The 23,849-nt window shown below is 41.7% G+C and overlaps 1 protein-coding gene across 3 annotated transcripts in view; it reads left to right on the forward strand.

Annotated features, from left to right (window-relative positions):
• The window catches only part of Ubap2 (ubiquitin associated protein 2), an 88,264-nt gene that overhangs the window by 23,841 nt on the left and 40,574 nt on the right, over positions 1 to 23,849 (forward strand). For all 3 annotated transcript variants that reach the window (XM_032892448.1, XM_032892465.1, XM_032892458.1), the window contains exons 3-5: positions 16,286 to 16,363; positions 18,661 to 18,771; positions 23,450 to 23,603. In XM_032892448.1, the coding sequence (XP_032748339.1) occupies positions 16,286 to 16,363; positions 18,661 to 18,771; positions 23,450 to 23,603 (343 nt within the window). The remainder of the gene's footprint in view (positions 1 to 16,285; positions 16,364 to 18,660; positions 18,772 to 23,449; positions 23,604 to 23,849) is intronic.

Consider the following 23,849-nt stretch of genomic DNA (forward strand, 5'->3'; position numbering starts at 1 on the left):
AACAACATAGGAGACTGTCTTAGTTACGGTTTTATTGCTGTGAAGAGATACCATTTCCAAGTCAACTCTTAAAAAAGAAAACATTTAATTGGGGCTGGCTTACACTTTCAGAGGTTTGGTGCATTATCATGGTGGGAAACATGACAGCGTCCAGGCAGACTTGGTGCTGGAGAAGGAGCTGATATCTTGATCAGTAGGCAGCAGAAGTGGACTGTGTACCACACTGGGTATAGCTTGAACCTAGGAGACTTCAAAGGCCACCTCCACATTTCGTCCAACAAGCCCATACCTACTCTAAAAAGGCTATACCTCCATTATGGGCCAACCGGTCAAACACATAAGTCTGTTTAAACCGACAGAGAGGCCCTGTTTGTTGAACTGTGGGGCTAGGCTATTTTTTAAGTGTCTTGTATTGCGGAAGAAGCATAAGTTAGTAGTAACCACAGATGATGATGAATACAGTTGGTCTTTAGAAAGACACTGAATCAGTAGAAACTGAACATGAGATTTTGGAGGCGTCAAGTGAGTGTTAGTGGTCCAGATGCACCCCTGTGTGATTTGCAAGCAGATTTGGGCTGATCGTCAACCAGTTTGCAGGCGGGAGCAGGGAGTTAATTCTTTTCCTGTCAAAAGGGTCTTTATTTTTATTGTTTCATTTTAGGGTTTGAGACAGGTTCTTTCTTTTTTTCTTTTTTTTTTCCTTTACATTTTTTTCCCTCCATCTTTATTAACTTGGGTATTTCTTATTTACATTTCAATTGTTATTCCCTTTCCTGGTTTCCAACATCCCCCTAATCCTTCCCCCTCCCCATCCTCCCCCCATTGCCACCCTCCTCCCAACAATCCCGTTCACTGGGGGTCCAGCCTTGGCAGGACCAAGGGCTTCCCCTTCCACTGGTGCTCTTTTTTTTTTTCTTTTTCTTTTTCTTTTTTTTCGGAGCTGGGGACCGAACCCAGGGCCTTGCGTTTGCTAGGCAAGCGCTCTACCACTGAGCTAAATCCCCATCCCCTCCACTGGTGCTCTTACTAGGCTATTCATTGCTACCTATGAGGTTGGAGCCCAGGGTCAGTCCATGTACAGTCTTTGGGTAGTGGCTTAGTCCCTGGAAGCTCTGGTTGCTTGGCATTGTTGTTCATATGGGGTCTCAAGCTCCTTCAAGCTCTCTCAGTCCTTTCTCTGAATCCTTCAGCGGGGGTCCCGTTCACAGTTCAGTGGTTGAGACAGGTTCTTTCTATGTAGCTCAGACAGTCCCAGAACTTTCTGTGTAACCAGTGTTGGGCTCAAACTTTGATTTTCTTCCCCAGCCTCCCTGGGATTGGGAGTACACTAAAAGCTTCTCACTGATGGCTTTTTTTGTGAATCCTCTAGGGGATGGCTTAGGTTGGTGGTCAAAAAGAAAAAGCTGCTGACTGAAGAGTGGGGAGGATTTCTTGGTCTCAGGTTTCTTTTTTTGTTGTTTTTGTTTATTTGCTTTGCTCTTTAAAATTATCTTTGGGGTTGGAGATTTAGCTCAGTGGTAGAGCGCTTGCCTAGCAAACACAAGGCTCTGGGTTCGGTCCCCAGCTCCAAAAAAAAGAAAAAAAATTATCTTTAGGTTCTATGCTTGGACATTTTGCCTGAGTTTATGTCTGCACACCATGTGTGCATGCCTGTGAAGGCCAGAGGAGGGCATGTGTTAGATCTCCTGGAATTGGAGTTACAGATGGTTTGTGAGCCTCTATGTGGGTGCTGGAAATTGAACCCAGGTTTTCTGGAAGAGCATCCAATGTTCCTAGCTGCTGAGCCATCTCTAACTCACCTTTTGTCTTTTGAGGCAGGTTTCATAGTTGAGGTTGGTTCAGCTTGCTGTGTCATCCAGGCTGTCTAATTGAAGCTCCTTTTAGCTCTCCAGTGCTTGCCTTAAAGATGGGCACCATCTCATGCCTGATCTTGCTTTACAGATGCATGCTGTCTCATGCTTTCCCTTTTTCCTTTTTATTTTATGTGTATGCATTTTTTGCCCTGTGTAGCACATGCATAGTTAAGAGATAGTTGTGAGCCACCATATGGATTTTGGGAATCAAACCTAGGTCTTCTGGAGGAGCAGTCAGTGCTCTTAACCACCAGGCAATCTCTCCTGGTCCCTTTGCTATTGTTTTTAAATCGGGGTTTGAGCCTACAAGATAGCCCCGTGGTTGATATTTGGAACCCAGGTAAAGGGTGGAGTGTTTCCTCTGAACCCCACGTGTACACTATGCACTCTTGCCTTACCCACTGTGTGCATCATGCACAGACATAACCTTTATAACAAAGAAAAAAAATGAGGTAGGCCACTGTGGTTGCTTGGTTGATTAAAGCTCTCACCATAGAAACCTTGAGCCCTGAGTTTGAGCCCAGGAACACACATGTTGGAAAGAGAACAAGCTCCTAAAAGCTGTTTTACTTTTACATGCATGCCACACCATTCACAAGCCTGCATTCATATATATGTTTGTAATAATAGTAAAAGTGGAAAAAAAGAGCTTTTAAAAACTTTAAAAAGCTTTACCGTTACCTTAAGCTGACATCCTGTCACGGCCTCACGTAGCTTAGATAATCGAGGTTCTCTTTTGTTTTTATTTCTGGGGTAGATTCTCTATTAGGTGGCCCTGGCTGTCCTGGAACACACTCTCACACACTCTATTTCTCTTTCTCTCTCTCTCTCTCTCTCTCTCTCTCTCTCTCTCTCTCTCTCTCTCTCTCTCTCTCTCAGGCTGGCATTAAGCTCAGAGAAATCCACCTGAGTCCTGCCTTCTGAATGTTGGGATTAAAGGCGTGTGCCACTATGCCCTGACTGATAATTAGTTCCTAATTTCTGATACAGCTTTTTATAAAATTATTTTGAGGATCTTTTAAAAAATACTGTTAGGAGAGATTTTGTGTTGGGCTGAGGGCATTGCTTGCTCGGCAGTAAAACATTTGACTAATGTACATGAAGTCCTAGTCTCAAGCCCTAGCACAATACATGCATAGGAGTGTGCATATACACGAATGGGGAGATAACCTAATTATGGAGACGTATTTGCCCAGCCTGCCTGAAGCCCTGGGTTCAGTCTACAGTACCATTAAAACTGGGCAGGGTGGAACAAGACTGTAATCCCAACACTTCAGGAAGCAGTGGCAGGAGGATCAGAAATTCAGTATTGTCTTTGGCTGTAGACTGTTTGAAGCCAGTCTGGGTTACATGAGGCCCCAGAGAGAGACAAGAAAATTATTGTTAAATTATAAGTATAAAAAATATTTCCTGAAGGTACATTAAAGTGAGAATAGAGGCCTTTATTTGGTAGAATACTAAGAGAGCTGCTTTTAATTTGTAAACATGAGTTTGGGTTTGGTTCTCCATCTTAAACTAATTAGGGAGGATGCAGTTTCTGGAGTGTTTTGCTCCTGGCAGTCATGTCTGTCCTTTTAGCCAAGCATTGTTTAGGTATCAGATCTCTTCAGTCAGCCTTTCTTCCTCTTCCTTTGCCTCACACCAACCCCATTATGCCAAGCGTAGGCTGTTCAGACTCTCTTGTTGCTTTTCTTTTCTTCGTTACCATTGTCTCCTGATTAGCTGTAATTACATGCCTGTGTCAGTCGGATATGCTTGTGCTTTGGTTTCTTGTCCTTGACATATTTGAAGAATATAGGGTAATTCTGAATTGCCTTCTAGTCTGGGTTGGTGTCTTTTATGATTAGAATTACTTACATATTCTTTGTATAAGTAGATATGATCTGTTACCTTCCCCCTTTTCAGTGCTAAGCATCACACATAGGATCCTGCATATGTTCTGCCACTGAACTAGATGAACTAGATGGTTCTGCCTCAACTAGATGGTAGTTTGTTTTTAATGCATATTATCATTAATGAAATTATAGGGTTTAAGTTTTTTTTTAAATATTATTTATATGAGCACACTGTAGCTGTCTTCAGACACACCAGAAGAGGGCATCAGATCCCATTACAGATGGTTGTGAGCCACCATGTGGTTGCTGGGAATTGAACTGAGGACCTCTGGAAGTCAGTGCTCTTAACTGCCGAGCCATCTCTCCAGCCCTCTAGGTTAGTTTTAAAATATAAAGTGAAGTATAATTCTTTGTAGAGTGATTGTAAGGAGTTAGGAATTATTTACCATTGCTATCAAGAAATGGTAATTGTATTGTATGTTCCACATATACTGTGAAATTCCTTATTAAAATTTGATTTAGGGTTCAGTGCCTGTGATTCCAGTGCTAGGCAGGATAAGGCAGAGGGTTACAAATTAGAAGCCAGGTGTAGAGAAAAGGCTCTGCTAGAAAGGCCCAGTCTTGACAACCTGAGGTTGCTCCTGGGTCTCACACGATGTGGTGGAGGAAGGCATCCCCTTGTGCAGATTATTCTCCGTCCTCCACCCGAGTGCCATAGGGGATTGTGCATGTCCACATAGCACAATAAACAAATTAATTAAAAATACATGATGGCAGGGTGTGGTGGTGCTTGCCTTTAATTCCAACACTCTGGATACCGAGGCAGGTGGATCTCTACAAGTTCAAGGTCAGTCTTGTCCACATAGTTCTAGGACTTAAACGGCTACATAAACAAAAAACCAACAGAAAAAGGAAATAAAATTACATCAAACATTATAGAAAGCCCATGGCTTCTGTTTAAGAATATATGCAAAATAATATGCCTACATAATTTTTTGTTCCTTTTACTGCTTCGTTTTGAGACAGTATCAACTGTTTAGGGAAAACTACTCTTAAACTTACTAACATCTTTCTGCCTTTGCCCCCAGAGTGCTCTATTACTGGCACGAGTCACCATGCCTGTCTATAAGGAATGCTTAAAAAAAAAAATAGAATAGGCACTAAATGGATAAAGGCATTTACTGCCCAGCCTAATGACCTTGGTGGGTTTCTAGGACCTGGGTAATAGATGGAAAGAGCTGACTCCAGCAGTCTTGTGTTCTAACTTCTATATGTATACATGCGTGTGTGCACATGCGTGAATGTGCACATACACAGACACAAAGAATAGATAAATGTAATTTTAAAAAATTTAAAATAATAAAAAAGTAGGCCAACTAAATGGATGCGATTGCTGAGTTCCAAGGTGGTCTGCTATTGAATCTAATAGTGAGTTTCTGGCTGCCTGGGTTACAAAGACCTTGTCTTAACCTCTGCCCCTGGACGAAACAAAAGCTTAAAACCAAAACCAAAAAGATAGCACTACTTCAATAACTTATCCAAAGATTTCTGAAAAACAAGTCTAATAAAAAGAAGTGTGTGTGTGTGGGGCTTACTAGGGAATCTTTAGCATAGTTTTCTTAGAACACACAAACACACGCACGCACGCATGCACCACTTATGTGCCTGGTACCCTGGGCAGCCAGAAGAGGGCATTAGAGTCCCTGGAATTGGAACTACAAACTGTTGGGGAGGGTGCGCTAACTGTTGTTTGAGTTGGAATTATTAGTTGACCCTGCTTTTTCCTCTTTTTTCCCTAAGCTGTACAGACCTCTTGACACTTCTTGAGCTCAGCCTGGTAACTTCCCTATTATACTATTATGTTTGCTGCTTTGTTTATTGAATAATTGAATTGTTTATTGACTAAAGTAATTTTTTTATAAGGTTGATAGAGTATTTTATAAAGGTAACAAATGTTTTGACTGAGACTTCTAGATGTATCGCATCACTGTTGCAGCTCTGCTTATTACCGTGCTTAGTGTGTCAGCTGTGCTTTCAGAAGTTGTCTAGTCTGTGCCCTGTTCAGAATTAAAGTGTAAACATGTTTGTCAGTCAGTTCTTAAACTTAAAAGGCTAAGTTTTTCAATAGCTCAGTAGTTGATAATTTACATAAGACAAAGAATAGTGCCTTTATAGCTAAAAATGTAGGGATGACACTGTCAATGAAGACAGACAGCGAGGGACCGAGGTGCTGCTTAGCTTGCATGAGGCCACTAGTAATTAATCTGGTGAAAATCTTCGTCCTTGTTTGTTTATGCAGATGCTTTTCTAAAAGTTATATTTTATATGGTATTTTTATAGGGTCAAGGAATAAAGTGTCCTTATAAATTGTGTGTAGATATAGGCAGTGGATATTTCTCATGGAATTTTTAAGTTTAATGTTGCTGCCTTGGGCAGAATCTATATGCAGGTGAGGGCTGGCACCAGTTAGGTCAGGGCCAGGATTGGACAGTAAAATAAAATAAGGCGGGGACAAAGTTTTTGTAAGGCAAGCGAGAAGAAGGAAGGAGAATCAAGATGGAGTCGGAGAAAGATGACCCATATCCGGGTGGTCTTGAATTGCCAAGGTAGCTGGGATGGATTCCTGTAGGCAAATTTATCTTACCTAGTTGGGTGGTTTACATCCTTATCGATTGGGCGTGAGTTGTTTTTTTTTTTTTAAAGATTTATTTATTTGTTATATATAAGTACACTGTAGCTGTCCTCAGACACACCAGAAGAGAGCATCAGATCCTATGACAGATGGTTGTGATCACACCATGTGGTTGCTGGGATTTGAACTCAGGACCTCTGGAAGAGCAGTCGGTGCTCTAAACCACTGAGCCATCTCTCCAGCCCTGGTTGCGAGTTTATTATGTGGATGTATTGTGGATTGAGAATTTAACATATAAATCTGATTGCTGGGTTGTAGTTTGTTGAGTCTTGATTTTAACGGGTTGTTGGGAGTTTATACATAACTATTAGGGGCGGACGTTGGGAATGTAAACAGAGCAGTGCAGAGAGTCACAAGAGGGTAGCAACCACTGGGATCAGGGTGTGGATGATGGGAATGTGAACAGAGTCCACAGTAAGAGAGCTGTGAGATAGGTGGTCTCTGTATGAAACCGGCGTGGCAGCAACCCGCCTGGGTCAGAGATACTTTGGGGCAGCATGGAGCTGCTGAGACAAATTAGCACTAGTTCCGTGGTCTACTGGAGCTGGAACTAGGGAGAGCGGAACCACAGGGGTACCGTTCTGCCCCCCCCCCTTTTTTTTTTTACTGCAACAGCTGAGAACTTAACTCTGGTCCTCTAAAAGAGCAGCAAGTGCTCTTAAACTGTTGACACATCTCCAGCGCCTTTGTATTATGACATTTTGACAATACCCCATGAAGTATTTTCTCTTTGAAAGCTCTCAAATTAATATGCCCTCTTCCTCCCCACAGTATATGGTTTTAAAAATGTATTTTTGAGACAGGGTTTCACCATGTAGCTTTGGGACTGGCAAGGTAGCCCAGGTCATCCTTGACTTCACAGAGATCCACCACCTTTGCCTCTGAAGTGCTGGGATTAAGGGCAAGTTTTACCATGCCTTTTCTACCAGGCTGTGCCTAATTTGTTTCCCTCCCCATCCCCACTCTCTCACGTTCACTTTGACTCTTTTTCCTTCTTTCTGAGCTTTATTTATATAAGCATGAAATGCTTTCCTTGTATATAAGTGTCCCATATACAGTTAATACCGCTAAAGAGGGTGTCCAGTCCTCTGGAGCTAGAGTTACAGACAGTTGTGAGGTATCATGTGGATGCTTGGGATCTGAACCTGGGTTCTTTATTGCCAGAGCAACAAGTGTTCTTAACCACCGAGTCTTCTCTACAGTCCTCACAAAGTTTATATTTATTTTGAAGCAATATTTTATGTGCTGTGGGCTAGTCTTGAACTCTGTGTAACAGAGGCTGGCCTTGAGTTCCTGGTTGCACTTCATTTGCCTTCTCTTTGCTGGGATTACGGGCATGTACCATCATGCTCATTTCTGATTTTGTATGGAGCTGGGGATCAAACCAAGGGAGGGCGTCATGTGAGTTAGATAAAGTGATCTAGTAAGTTACATTCCCAATTCATATTTATTTTTCGTGGTGGTGTGTTAATATATAACTCAGGCTGTCCATTTAACTCTCTGTCCAGATATATTCATTTAATAATAGTCATTATTAATTTTACACACTTAAATTGTTTCCTTTTTCTCATTATTTCTTCGCTGTGAGACAATGAAAAGCTCTTCTTTTTTAGCTACTATTTAACACCGCTTTGTCCTTTTCTTTTGGCCTCTTTTAGGAATGTTTACATATACCAAACTCCTACCTCTAGTTGTTTTTGTTTTTTCCTGTAATAAAAATGTGCAGTGCTGGGATTTGAACGCAGGTCTTCTTTATACTTGTGCAACACTGCACTTTACTGATTGAGGCATCTCCCCATCCCTGTACCTTGTCAGCTCTCATTTATGTCTCTGTATTTTCCTTTTCATTTCATAGTCGTTGTTTGCATATCACTGAAGTGGATTGTGCTTTCTTGGATCTGAGTCTTTGCACTCATACATTCACTTTAAAAATGTAATACTTGAGTATTCGATATCAGAAGTAGATGAGGCCATTGAGACAGCCTAGCAGGTAGAGACACTTGTCGTTAAGCCCAAGGACCTGAATTTATCATCCTAACCTGACTTGGAAGAAGAGAACCGAGTCTCACAAGTTGTCCTGATTCGCACATGTGGGTTGTGGGATTCTGACACTCAGACAGACACACTTGTACACACACATGAACTAGAAAGTGGAAGAAAAACACAACTGCCTTTGCCTTGCTTCCTTATCAAGGCTGTATACTAATCCAGGTTCCTGTTGTACATTATTACGTTAAAATTCCAGGGGGCGGGCATGATTAATGTATTTTCTTTTGTACAAAAACTGTGTAGGGTTGTGTCAGTTGGGTTGGGCACAATAGCTGAGTTTCAGGATCCTGTCTAGCAGTATAATAGTCCTGTTTTGATTTTGCAAATTTTAAAGATAGGATCTCTTTCATTTTCTACAAAGACTGATAATTGTTATTATTAACCTACCCTGTTTAACTGTTCTAATGTTATTCTCAAGATGCCACACACATTTGAAGGTATTTTTTGCTTACACAGACACAAGTTATAATTTTTTTTTTAGATTTATTCATTTATTATATATAAGTACACTGTAGCTGTCTTCAGACACACCAGAAGAGGGCATCAGATCCCATTACAGATGGTTGTGAGCCACCATGTGGTTGCTGGGAATTGAACTCATGACCTCTGGAAGAGCAGTTAGGTGCTCTTAACGCTGAGCCATCTCTCCAGCCCCAAGTTATAATTTTTTTTTTTTTTTTTTTTTTTTTTTTTTTCGGAGCTGGGGACCCGAACCCAGGGCCTTGCGCTTCCTAGGCAAGCGCTCTACCACTGAGCTAAATCCCCAACCCCATAATTTTTAAACATAGAATTAGACTCATATTGTTTAGTTTTCTTGCCTAATTTCCTTGTTTGTTGACTTTTTGTTAGTATTTAACAAAGTTCTAAGTACAAGTATCCTTGGTTCAGTTGGGTTTTTGGTCCCCCTCTTCTCCCTTCTCTGCACCCCTCCACTCCTTTTCCCTCCTCTTCTCTTTTGACAGGATCTCTCTAGCTCTGGCTGTTCAGAACTCACTCCATAGACAAGGCTAGCCTCAAACTCAGAGATCACCTGCACCTGTTGAGGTTAAAGGCTTGTGTCACCACCCACACCTTGCTTGTTTTTGATCTTAGGGAAAAATTTGTCAATTTTTATAGTTCCTTTTATCAGGATGAGGGTTTTCATCTCCATGCTAAGTTTACTGAATAGTCTTTATAATAAAAAGAGGTTGGATTTTGTAAACCAGGCTGTGATGGTGCACACTTAGGAGGCAGAGGCAGGCAAATCTCTTGTTCGAAGACAGCCTGGTTTACAGAGTGAGTTGTAGGATGGCCAGGGCTATCTGGAGGAGAGATCTTGTCTCAACAGACAAACAAAACAACAACAACAACAACAACAACAACAAAAACCAATTGAATTTTATCAAGTGCGTTCTGTGACTCTGAAGATGATTATAGGTTTTTTGTTGCTGGTTTTATTCTTGTTTGGGAAAGGGGGTTGGATACTAAACCTGGGGCCCCTCTGTGTTCTGCCACAAAGCCACACCTCAGCCATAGAATATGTAGTTTATATCTGTTTATATCTGTGTAATATAATACATTTCCCCCCAGTTGCCTTACCTTTGCCTGATAGATGTTACTTTGTAAATCAACTTTCATTCCTGAGATAAGCCTGACATGGTCCTAGTATATGATCATTTTTGTAAGTTGTTATTTTGCTAGTACTAATCATAATTTTTTATTTATTGATAAGGTATCCTTTTTTATGTCTTTGTTTTTGTTATTACTACAATCTGGTTTGCATTGAATTGAAAAGTCTTATTGGTTTTGAGAGTTTGTGAAGAATTGTTGACAAAATAACTTTTCTGTCTGCCCATCTGTTCTTCCTTCCTTCTTTTTCCTTCCTATCTATCTATCTATCTATCTATCTATCTATCTATCTATCTATCTATCTATCTACCTACCTACCTACCTACCTACCTACCTACCTACCTACCTGTCATCTGTCTGTCTATCAATCTATGTACCTACCTACTTACCTATCTTCTATGGAGACCAGGTCTTAAATTAGACTGTAAGTGTAATGAGGTGTTAAGTCAGGCTGTCCTGGAACTCATGTGGCCCAAATAGCCCTCAAACACATGAAGTCCTCCTGCCTCAGCCTCCTAAGTGCTAGTGATTACAGATCTGAGCCACCATGCTCCACTTTTCTGGGAAGTTTGATGACTAGTTTAGTTACTGAACCTATTACGAGTCTCCTTTTTTAGTAGTTGGTGGCATCCTTGTTCTTCCACTCATCTTTGTGTGTTTTTTTATGATTAGAGTGTGGACAGTCATAAGCCATGGTGTGGTTTGTAGGTCAAAGGACAACCTTTGGGTGTCTGTTCCCTTGTTGAGGCGGAGTTTCTTTTGTTTCTGCTGACAGCATATTTTGGGCTAGTTGGTCCTTGATCTTCTGAATAGTTCTTGTCACAACTTGCTGGGATTATAGATACATGCTACTGCATCCTGACAACTTACATACATCCCAGAGATGGTGTCATGTGCCAGGACTGTCTGGTTAGAACTTTACTAGCTGAGCCATCTCCCCAGCCCTACTTTGTGTCTTTGCTCAGGATTTTATATTTTATCTAGGCTGTCTGATTTGCTGACACATACTTGTTCTAGGTTTCCTTTCACAGGCCCTAAAGTTTCATTTTTGTTGTTTGTTTCAGGCAGAGTTTTATCTCTTGTTAGGCTGTCCCTGACCTCACTAGCTTCCTGCTTCACTTACCTTTAGTTCTGGAGTTTTAGGCATGTGTTAATGCTTTGGAATCTCTCTAGTAACAGTGTTCCTTCTCTGTTTCTCTCCTAATATTGCTACTCTTGAATCTTATGTCTTCGTAGCTGAGTATTATTTTATTGAGATCCCCTCAGCTATGAGTCAACCCTTGTACAGGTAGCAATGAAGCTGGCTTAGTAGAATAGTGCCCACCCACCTTGCTAGAGCCCTGGGTTCTGTCTCTCAGACTACCAAAAACCAAAGCAGTGACCCCTCTCCCAAGAATATAAGACTCACGGTCTCCCCACCCCACCCCACCCCCACCCCCCGTGTTTCTCTGTACAGCTGGCTGTCCTGGAACTCTCTCAGTAGACCAGGCAAGCCTGTAACTCAGAAATCTGCCTGCCTCTGCTTACCACCACCGCCACCTCCAGGCTGCCTTCCATCCACCCCCTTTTAATACAGCATTTTGATCTTTAACACAGGTGATTTGAAACTCAATACATAGCTTGGGGTGGATTTGAACTTGGCCAGATCCTTGAGTCTCAGTAGTGCTGGGATTGAGATTGTGAGTGACTATACCCAGCTGTGAGTCATGCTCTAATTTGTTGATGTCCCCCTTTCTAATCTTCATTTATTTTAGTCCTCTGCCTTCTGTTCCTTCTTTTCTGTCTGCTTTAGCGTATTGGTTTGCTGTTCTTTCTTTTGTTTCTTAAGTTATAAACACATTTTTTTCTTGGTTCTGTTTCTGTTTAGTTTGAGGCAGGGTCTTTGTAGCTTGGTTGGCTGTGAGTCACGATCTTGAGTGGTGAGCACGACTATCACAGCTATTTGTCAACATGTATTTTTACTTTTTACCTTTCGTATTCTTTTTTTTTTTTTTTTTTTTGAGACTGGGGACTGAACCCAGAGGGCCTGCGCAGCTTATAGGCAGTGCTCTACCACTGAGCTAAATCCCCAACCCCCGTGTTATTTTTAAAAGTAAGAACCCATGCATGTATCAGTACATGAAGGTACAAAAGCTTGCATGTGTACGTGTGCAAACTCAGGTGCACATGCATACAACACATGAAGACAAGCATGTCATGGTTGATGCAGGTTGGAGGGCATTTTGTAGAATTGTCCCCTCTTTTCACCTTTATAATGTGTCCTAAGGATTGAACTTCGGTCACCAGACTCGTGTAACCTGCTGAGCTATATTGCCAGCCCATTTACCTTGTTAGTTTTATCAGTTGTTTGAGACAGGGTCTCACTGGGTAGCCCTGGCTAGTGGGGAACTCACTCTGTAGACCCTGTTCCCATAAAGATCTGCCTGCCTCTGCCTCCTCAGTCAGTGGTAGGATTATAAACTTGTGTATTCATCTTTTTGTGTTGGTTCTAAAATATATTTTTATTTTATATGTATAGATGTTTTGCCTGCATTAATGTGTATGCACCATGTGTGCCTAGAACCTGCAGAAACAAGAGAGGGTATTGGATCTTTTGAAACTGGAGTTATAGGTAGTTGTTATTTGCCATGTGGGTGTTGGGAACTAATCCTGGGTTTTCTACAAGAGTCACAAGTATTAATCTCTGGGTCATCTCTTCAGTTCCCATCTCCTACCCTATCCTAGCCGAGACATCTTAAGTTGAAATTAATATACAATATAATATACAATGTTTAGATCTGCTATGAAAGGCAGTAGCATGCACTGTATTAATATGGGACAGATTGCTCTGGTGTGCTTTAGCTCCAGAAGCATCCATGGCTTTCTCTCACTCAGAAATGGCTCTCATCTGGACTCCAAATGTACTGTGATCACTTCCTGTCAGGTTATAGTTCTTTCTAGTTGTTCCTGTCTCCTTGTTCACTGATCATGCTGTTGGACTTTTTGTGTACAACACTGGGACGTCTCAGGTGATGGTGAGTCAGGGTGGGAGTTATCTGGTGTGCAGTAGGAATAATGAAAGTGTATTTAAGGCGTTTGAGTATACTGGGAAAGATTGCATTGACACCTTCAGGAAGTATGAGTTCTGAATTTCTATACAGATATCTTTCTGGATTCAATACAGTAGTGTTTGGCAGTTAAGCTGAGGTAATAGCATGAAAAGCTTGGGATGACAGGCTGAGCGTTTAGATTGGGCAGAGTAGGCCACAGCAGTTGGGATATGTATAATCCCCCACCTAATGGAAAGGCCTTGTACAGGTTCTTTATGATTCAGACACTGTTCGTACCCCCTTGCATCTTCAAGTTCCTTGAAATGAATAAAATTTATGATAAAAGTTGAATGGAGCTGGGCTGTAGTTCAGTTGGTACAATGTCTAGCCAGCATGCACAAGACCCTGGTTCATTTCCTAGTTTCACATAAACTGGGAGTGGTGGCACAAGCCTGTTGTCTAAGCACTTGGAAGGCAGAAGCGGAAAGGTGGGAGGTTTAAGATCATCTTCTGCTGTATATAGTGAGTTACGGCCTAGATTAACATACATAACAGTTTTTCTTACCAAAAGAAACCTGAGAAGAGTTTTGAGGAAAAGCTTTGCTGTACTGATTGAGGCTGTGTCTTATTCTGTCACTCAGGCTGGCTCCTGAGTTTCTTGCTTCTTTCTCCTCAGTTGTGGTTTTACAGGTACATGCCATGCTTGGTCAGGTTTTAAATATGTCTTCAGGAGTTAATGTAGACTTGACTTAAGCATCCTGATTTAACCAAGAATGGTGGCACACAACTTTAACCCCCATGCTGGGGAAGCAGAGGCACACTTATCTGTGTGAGTCCCAGGCCATCCAGGGATACGTAGTAGTGAGACCTTGTCTCACAAAACAAAGAATGGGAATTTAGGGCTGGTGGGGCTCAGCATGCAACTGTGCCTGTTACCTAGTCTGGCCTGAGTTCAATTCCCAAGACTCAATGTAGGAGGAGAGAAACAATTTCTGAACTTGTTCATTGATCTCCAAATGTGTGCTATAGGTGTCCTTCCTTTAAATAAAACAAACAAACAAAAAACAACAAACCCCCAATAAATGTATATTTAATTTTAAAAGACTGTAATTGGGCATGGTACTTCAAGTTAAGTCATTCTAGAGGCTCAGGCCCAGGAATTGCTATGAATTTGAGGCCAGTCTGGGTTACAGAGTGACTTCTCATCTAAGCAGGGCTACGTAATAAGTCTTTGCCCAAAAATAAACAGCAACCCAAATAAGAGCAACAAGAATTCTCCCTCCAAATAGTAACCTGGGCCTGGAGAGACGGCTCAGCAACTGAGTGCTTGCCGAGCCATCGAGGACTGGAGTCTGGATTCTAGCACCCATGTGACAGACAAGCTGGGCGTTCACTCATGCTGATGAACCCCAAGGCTGAGGAGACACTGACTCTTCTCTGGCCATGTTCATGCTGTCCACAGGTGCCCAAGTAGCAGTTAAGTAGACTGTCAGACAACATGGCTGGCTTTTTAAGCAAGAACAGTAACTGAAGAAATACACTTTTGAAGTACTGTTAATTTTGCTTAAAACTTGGTAGGGAGCTGGAGGATGGCTCAGTGGTTAAGAGCACTGACTGCTCTTCCAGAGGTCCTGAGTTCAATTCCCAGCAACCACATGGTGGCTCACAACCATCTGTAATGAGCTCTGCTGCCCTCTTTTGGTGTGTCTGAAGACAGCGACAGTGTACTCATATAAAATAAAATAAATCTTTTTTTTTTTTTTTTTTAAGAAATTTGTACAGAGATAGGGCAGGAAGGTTATATTTTTACCTATTTACTTGTTGGCCTAATGCTGTTATTTTTTTAAAATTAAGATACTATATAGGAGCCAAAAATAATGGTGTATATGCCTCTAATCTCAGGACTTTATAGATTGAGACTGGAGAGTTCAAGACTAGCCTGGGCTATGTATTAAGACTCTTATCTCACGAAAGAAAAGAAAATCCAGTCAGGCTTGGTGACCCAGTCCTGTAATCCCAGGTACTTTGGGGTTATAAATAGGACTTCAAGGCCTGTCTGGATTATAGAGTGAATTCAAAGCCCACCTAGGCAATCTGTCTATTTTTTAAATAAGCAGTCTCTCTAGCAAATAGCTCTTTCTGTCTTGGAATTCCTCCTGTAGACCTGACGTGTAGTTCATAGAGATCCTCCTGCTTTTGCCTCTGGAGTGCTTATAGAAAAAAGAAAGGAATGTGCTACTAGGTCTTCTTTCAACCTGAGCAATTCAGAGAGACTTTGTCTCACAACAATAGCACAAAACAACAACAAAGAGGTAGAACAGATTGGGGAGAAAAAGAAATATGCATATTTATCATTGGTAAGTGCACAGTGGAGGCTCTAGGTTCAGTCTCTGTTACTATAAAACAAAACAAAGAAAGCAAAACATCAAACCACCACCACCACCAACCTCCAGTGAGCTTTTATACAGTTCTGTCACTGTGCAATGCCACTAATATTTAACTGCTCTGTCACATAGAGACCTTAGACATTCAGGAGTCTGTTTTCTAAAAACAGGGTTTAGAATAAAGAATCCTATTTTCTGTGGAGCTGACTGAAATTTTCCTTCCATTTATAAATTTTGTAAGATGGTAAGAGAGAATTAACTTCAGAATTACTCTCTTCAGCTAAATGTAGCTCTTTCCCTACAGAACCAATCAGAGCCAGTAGGGCGTGGTCTGCAGCCTTGTGTGCAGCCCTGGTTAGTCTGTGACTTGGTATGTAGATCAGCAGAAGGATGCTCATGAGTATCGGGAGCACAGCACATGGCAGCACTTGCTTTGCTTCCTTCCCTGCCTCCTCCATGGGAAGGAAATCCAAGTAAGCAGCATGACTACCAAGCCACTGTGTGGGAATGAGCCCTTTATGCTGTTTAATTGGATGGTAGTTTTCTTATGGGAGCAGGCTTTATATAGTCTTGAGTCCCAGATTAAGCACTTCCTCCCTCCCCCTAGATAAGAACTCAACATAGCCCAGGGTGTCATCATATTCTCACGTAGTCACTTGTGACTTGACCCTCCTGCTCCTGTCTCTCAGGAGCTGGAATAATGAACATGTGCTACCACACCTGGGTAATCAGTATTTCTCAGTCCTGCTTAGTGCTTGAGGGTTGTGTTTGATTGACATTCTAGCATCTGTCGTAATATTTATTTGCTAAAATTTACCACTTTTTGGCTTCCTAGGCAACGGCTGAACAGATGCGACTTGCTCAAGTGATCTTTGATAAGAATGATTCAGATTTTGAAGCTAAAGTTAAACAGGTATGTTCCTATCAGAGTATACTGTGATTTTTCCTTTATTCTTAGGTTTGTTTTTTTTTTTCAAAAAAAAAAAAAAGTATTTTCTGGGAGACTGGAGAGATGGCTTAGCTGTTAAGAGCACTGGCTACTCTTCCAGAGGACCTAGGTTCAATTCCCAGCCCCCACATGGCAGCTCTTATCTGTCTGTAACTCCAGTTACAGGGGATTTGAAACCCTCACACAGACATGCATGCAGAAAAAACATTGTATGTAACATAAAACTAATAAATTATTTAAAAAATTATTTTCTTTATGTATGTGAGGGTTTTGCCTACATGTATATATGAGTGCTACATGCATTCTTATCTCAGGAAGTCAAAAGGGAGCATTAGAGCTCCTGGAATTGGAGTTATGGATGATTGTCAACCACCAGATGAGCGCTGTGAACTGAACCTGTTTTCTGCAGCAGCAACAAGTGCTCTTAACTTCCAAGTCATTTTTCTAGCCCCCCTGTACTTGCTTCTTAATATGCTTAAAAAGATGATTTTACTAGGAATTTTTAATTTAATTTTAATCTAAAATATACTTATTACTTAGTCTGAACTTGTATTCGATAATAAATTTTGGGCCTATGACCAGGTGCTTAATATTGGTAGCCAGATGACAAAATACAACATTTTATCTTGACAGCAGACTCTCATTCATTACTGTTTGCATGTGACCAGTGGACTAGACATTTGTGAAAGCCCACTGGCATTCTGTATACCGAGATTTAGAAAGTATAACTTTTGATATGTAAGGAATATTTTTTAAATTGTAGAAAGAGACAAATTGCCTTTTTAAATGTCAGTGTCATTTCAAACTTGTTGACAAAGTATAGATTTTTTTTTTTTTTTTTAGGATGATGTTTTCATTTCAAATTTTAACATTTTTTTTTTGATAAGTTTACCTTAATTCCAAACCTTTTTACAATGACGTTCTACTCTTAGTACTGTCAGTAGGCAAAGTCTGATTCTTGTTCTGTCTTAATCGTGTGTGCCAGTCAGTACAGTTAGCTTACGTACATCAGTAGCTAAACACTTGGGGAGTCTGGTGCAGGTGTTTGATCTCATTTACTTGAAGGGCTTACGTAGGAAGACTGAAATTTAAACAGGTTCTCACTAAGTCAGATAAAAGTAAAGGTAACAAGATTTCTCTTACTGTAGAGTACTTACTTGTCCTTCACTCTCGTGGTGAAGTGGGGGAAATGTGAACAGAGAGCACTGGGAATCCATAGAGTGGTTAGAAGTGGTGTCCTGTGCTCTAATGCGAAGAGCTGTGCTTATGTGTATTAGACAAAGAGGCCTCCTGTCTGCACTTAAGTTTATTTACTTTTGTAGTGCCTAGGATCAAGCTTCATACACCACACTAGGCAAATGCTCTTATCAATGAACTGCAGATGCAGCCCACAAGATGTGTGTTCTAGACAGGTGTTCCTATTAATTAGCCTTGATAACTGCAGGCATGATCTTCTGAAATGTTGAAGTCAAGCAGTTTTTAACTTGAGAACATGGTAAAATAATTGAATTCCATTAAAACACAATACTTACGTCATAGATTTGTATGCTGATACTTCAGGATTATTCTAATGAGGAAGATGCTAAGTAGTTCTTTAGACTGATTAAAAGAATGGGCTGAGATTTATTTGACTGCAGCTATAAAACGTGCTTAGCTTTCTAGAGACAATACTGTTTAGGAGTATAGCTTGTTACAGCTGTTGGATTCTGCATGTGAGACTTTAGGCTGCAATTAAGTTTGTAAATAGGATGTTCCAATGCAATTAGTGAATGGTGGCTATGTTCAAATGAAGTCCTAGTTACCATTTTAGGGATCAAATCTTTGCAAGTTCTATGCTATTGACCTAAGTTTGAGCTTGACGGAGGAGTTCTGAGAATGCTGGTCTGTGCTGTTGTGCTGTTCATAAGCTGAAGGCTGTGGTGAACACCTTTAATCCTACAGTGGGAGGCAGGGTTAGGTGGATCAGCTGTGAGCTTGAGTGCAGCTTGATCTGTATGGCCTGTTCTAGACCAGCAACTACTACTTAATGGCTTAAAAAAAAAAAAAAAAAAAAGACTTTGAGGACGTTGTTGGTGGGTGAGTCTACTAGTATTATTTAGGGACACATGGGGAATGGGAATCTCAACCTGCTCTTTGAACCTAAATTTTACTAGCGTCTAGAAAAGGCCTTCGTGTGGAAGGACAGCAGAATTGCTGTATTTGCATAGAAGGATCACAAAGTTAACTCTGTGTGCCTTTTTTTCTTGATACTTTTTGCATAGCTTATGGAGGTGACGGGGAAAAATCAGGATGAGTGCATCGTGGCCCTGCATGACTGTAACGGTGATGTGAACAAAGCCATCAATACACTGCTGGAAGGGAGCTCTGACACCGTGAGTACCGTGCACTCACTGGCCCACTCCATGGTTGCAGTTTCAGTTTCACTGTGGGTGCAGTGGGGTTGGCGCAGGCTGTGCTTTGGAGGGAGTGTTCTGGGGTCGGTCATTCACATTGTAGACGCGCACTAGAGGAAAGTTCCAACAAGAACAAGTTCTTCCAGCCCAACAATTTCTAAAAAGTGTCCGAGCCCGTGGACATTAGTACCACCTGAAAAACTTGTGGCTCCAGACTGTCATGGTTACGCATCATAGTCACCACCTCTGACCATCCCTAATTGGTCTCACTCTCTTCTTTAGCCTAGGCTAGTCTCACACTTGCTCTGTATGACATTGAACTTCTGATCTGCCTGTCTCCTTGTACTAAGATAACAGGACACTCTAATATTCTTGATTTATTTGAGAATATAGGAGCACTCTCCTGACTTACATCTCCAGCCTTCCTTTTTGTTTTATTGATTTACTTACTTGTTTATTTATTAATATTTATTTATTTATTATATATGAGTACACTGTAGCTATCTTCAGACACACCAGAAGAGGGCATCGGATCTCATTACAGATGGTTGTGAGCCACCATGTGGTTGCTGGGAATGAACTCAGGACCTCTGGAAGAGCAGTCGGTGCTCTTAACCACTGAGCCATCTCTCCAGCGCTATTTTTATTTTTTTAAGATAAAAAGATGTATTTATTTTGTTTTATGTATGTGGCTATGTATGTAGTATGTCTGTGCATATGTATATTAGGTTAGTGCCTGTTTCCCTAGGTCAGAAGAAGGCATTAATAACCCCTAGAACTAGAGTTTGGGGTAGTTGTAAACCACCATGTAGATACTGGCAACTGACTCTGTAAAACCAGCAAGCATCCTTTTTTTGTTTGTTTCGTTTTTGTTTTGTTTTGTTTTGTTTTTCTCCCCCAAGAGAGGGTTTCTCTGGATATCCTTGGCTGTCCTCTGTAGACCAGAGTATCTGCCTCTAAGTGCTAGATAACAAGTGCTTTAACTGTTGAAAGATGTTTCCAGCTCTTCTGCTCTAATTCTCTTTAAAAAAAAAAAAAAAAAGCTTTGTTTATTTTATGTATATGAATACACTCTCACTGTCCTCAGACACACCAGAAGAGGGCATCAGATCTCATTACAGATGGCTGTGAGACAACATGTGGTTGCTGGGAATTGAACTCAGGACCTCTGGAAGAGCAGACAGTGCTCTTAACCGCTGAGCCATCTCTCCAGCTCCTCTACTCTAATTCTTACATCTTCAGACTAACTGAAAACCAGGATTTGCTAACTCTTTCTTAATGAATATCCCATAAGCATGTTCTTTTGAGACTTAGTAATACAGGCCCTTACAATGCTCAGACATAGAAAATAAATTGCAGTGCTTAAAAATCATTCAAGGCTGTTATCCAGTCTATTTTCTTGATCTCTTTATGGAAATTGGATTGTATTTGATTTATATTTCTAAACTGAGGAAACTATTTCAGAGAAAATTAAAACAAATAATATGTCACCCAAAAGAAAATATAGTGATGAATGTACCCAGCATGGCTTTCTTGGGGCTGGAGAGGTGGCTGGTTGGCTATAAGTCTGAACTGCTCTTTAGAGGACCTGGGTTCAGTTTCCAGAGCTCTTCTGTAGTAGTTTACAATGGCATATAACTCCAGCCCCAGGAATGAACTTACACACACACACACACTGATGGAGGGAGGAAAAGAGAAACTTCTTTGTTTTAAAAGATCTATGTATTTTGTGTGTATAGATGCTTTCTTCTATGTGTGTATATGCACTTGCTAGCTTTGTACATGTGAAGGCCAGAAGAGGGTGTCAGGTCCCTGAGATGGGGGCTATATACTGTTGTGAGCTACTACTATTTGGATGCTGGAAATCAAACCCAGGTCCAGTACCTGATGCTACCACATGCTGAGCCATCTCTCCAGATTGTATTAAAATTGTGTGTGTGTGTGTGTGTGCACGCGCACACATGCATTTTTATTTTGTGTGTATGTGTGTTTGACTACATGTATGTCTGTGTATTGTGTGCACGTGCCCTGTGGAAGCCAGAATGGGTTATCCAGATATCCCCAAAACTGGAGTTAAAGAGAGTTATGAGCCATCCAATGAATACTGAGAATAAAACCTGGATCCTCTCTTTGCAAGAGCATCCAGTGTCCTTTTTCTTTTTCCCTTTTTAATACAGGGTCTTACTATCTAGTCCTGACTGTCCTGGAACCTACTTTTAGCTTTGACTCCATGTTCAAGGCTGGCCTTGAACCCACAGAGATCTGCCTGCCTCTTTCTCCCGAGTGCTGGGAATAAAGGTGTGAGCCACTAAACCTGGCAGGTGCCATTCTTTTCAATGTTTGGGCTTAGTCACATTATTGCTTTGAGGGGAGGCTGTTTCAAATATTCACTGTATAAAATTGGAGTGCTGTGAGATACCAAATACTGTAACTATACTCTGCTTTTAAGGAAGGTTTTGGGCTGGAGACATGGCTAAGCAGTTAAGAGCACACGCTACGTTTGCAGAGCACCTACACAACAGCTCATACTGTAACTCCAGGGTCAGGAGATCTGGCACCCACTGGTGACCTTTGTGGATGCTAGGCAAGCAGATGGTAAACAAGCCTTCACGTAGACACTCATGGTGGCACCAGGAGGGGAGATAAATCTCTGTGTTCAAGAACAGCCAGGACTATATAGACTCTATAGGTTCTCAACACAGCAATAATAAGAAGAAAGAATTTTGTTTGCTTAAAGCTCATAATTTGGAAGGTAGTTCACTATTTTTGTGCAGCTGAAACTATCTGTAAAATTCCATGTTGCAGAGTACTGCTCTCTCTGTAATTAATATACCACAGATGAGAATTTATTGGGAAAGTGCAATGTCAAGGGATGCATTAAAATTTGCAGTTACGTGTTGGGATGTAGTTCAGAGGTAGCTGGTTGAGTGCTTCCCTGGCATGTGTAAGGCTTGATTTTTTTGCCTGCTTCCACAGTACTGTGGTGGCTCACATCGTCATCCCAGCACTGAAAAATGCCTTGAGTGTGTATCAGTCTACCTTATCTAGTGAATCCCAGACCAGCCTGGGCTAAAAAGTAAAAAGTTGTGAGTTGTGGTGCGCGCGCGCACGCACACGCACACGCACACGCACACAAATAGCAACCAGGCATAATGATGCATGCTTATAATCCCTGCATATGGGATGCTGTATCAGGAGTTCCAAGTCATCCTTGGCTACATAGCAAGTTCAAGGCCAGCCTGGGCTACATGAAACACTGACCCAAAACAGACGCTTACCCAACACAAGAAATGGCAATACATTAAAAAGTATCTGGGTGTACCTCTACCAGAACAGGGCAAGTTCCTAGTAAACAGCTTGAAGAAGTTGTTTCCTGCCAATTTCTTCCTTATTAATAAGGCAGTGTTGTTGAGTTTTCATAATACCCAAGAAACACCTTCAGATATCCTTGAAAAAGCATGTACTTTGGGAAGTAGGGTTTCTTGTGGGACAGGCTAATCTCAAATTCAACACACAATCAAAGCTAAATCTGCCTTCCTGAACTTTCTGCTGTCTCAAGTTACTTTGGAAATCTGTATTTTATAATTACTTGGTTCACTTTAAAACACTTCAGGGTGCATAGTTGTCTCTCTTTCATGTTTATGATAGTACTGGACAAACTCCTTAAAGGTTTCTTTTCCTAATTTCCCTCACAAATAAATTCTTGTACTTCTATGGCTAGCTCACAAGCCAAGACTTGCTTAAAACTCATGTGTCTTTTCTTGACTGAGATGGGATAATTTTGAGCCATCCCTCTGGGTTTTGTTTGTTTTGTTTTGTTGTATTTTTGTTGTTTCCTGGAAATAGAACTAAATGGTTGTAGGGTTGTAGACCTGGTGCCTTTCTGCCACCGGGCATGGCCGCTTGGGGAGGCAGAACTGGGGGAGTTTGACTGCACTTATCCCAGCAGCCATGGTGGGTGCTGGACTATGGGGAAGCTCAGAGACACTATTCTGGAGGTGGGAAAGCAGTCTGAGATAGATGTGTGAAAGCTGGAACTGATTTGGGGGTCCCTGTGGGGTTCTCAGATTCTTGGATGCCTAGATGCCACTGAGAGTCATGGGAGAGCAGAGAACAGAAGTAGGGGTCTGGGGAGCTTCAGCTTGTCTCCTTGGCTTGGCAGCAGTTGTGGCTGGGCGTGCAGGGAGGCCTTCTACAGGAGGTGAGGCCGTGGCTCTGTAGGCGGAGACCTTCCCCATGGCTCCCCATGGTGGATCTTGATGAAAACATAAAAGTCCATGGTTCTAAAGAGTTCATTGTGGTGGTGGAAAATGGATACATAAAGCCATATACTCCACTTCTCAGGGTGGGCCTGAGATTAAATACCTTTTGCAGGGAGGAGTGTCTGGGAAGGGAAGCTTATTGGCTAAGCCCTCTGGTCCTCTAGGAACCTCATTAGCATGGAGAACCCTTGAGCCTACATGACACATTTCTTTTATGTGAGAAGCATGGCTTGTGTTGCAAGTCAGGAGTCTGGCAGGGAGCTGGGTCTCCGGGTCTTGATCTGCTCTACCGTACCAAACTTCCTGACATGGTTTTACATCCCACAAATGGGAACATTGTAAGTTGTGAAAGCTGTGTGACCACTCAGTGATTGTAGAATTCTACTTTTTGATAGACTTCATGGGAGACTGTAGGAGGAAAGAAGAAGAATTTTGGAAGAGAAAGCTCAGAAAACAAAGAAAACAGAGAGAAGAGGACAGAGAGAGAAGCAAGTCGAGGACGGGGAAACAACAACCGGAAGGGACGAGGTGGCAGCCGAGGCCGAGAGTGTGAGTGCAGCTCTTCTCCTAGCCATTCTCACACCCAGAGGCCGAGAGAACAGTCCCGAGTGACTGAACTGACCGGCACTGCCAGTTTCTCTATCAGTCACCGTCACTGACACTGGGTCACACAGGGCAGCCTGTAAGGGCCTGTGCCGACCTGGGCTGCAGGTAGTTCACTCTTGTCCTTTCAGACTGGTTAGAAACCAAGAGAGCTGGAAGAGGAGTTTGGGTGGGTATTGGTTTGTTGTATGA

This window comes from Rattus rattus, chromosome 1 (genome assembly GCF_011064425.1).
Source record: "Rattus rattus isolate New Zealand chromosome 1, Rrattus_CSIRO_v1, whole genome shotgun sequence".
Classification (NCBI taxonomy): domain Eukaryota; kingdom Metazoa; phylum Chordata; class Mammalia; order Rodentia; family Muridae; genus Rattus; species Rattus rattus.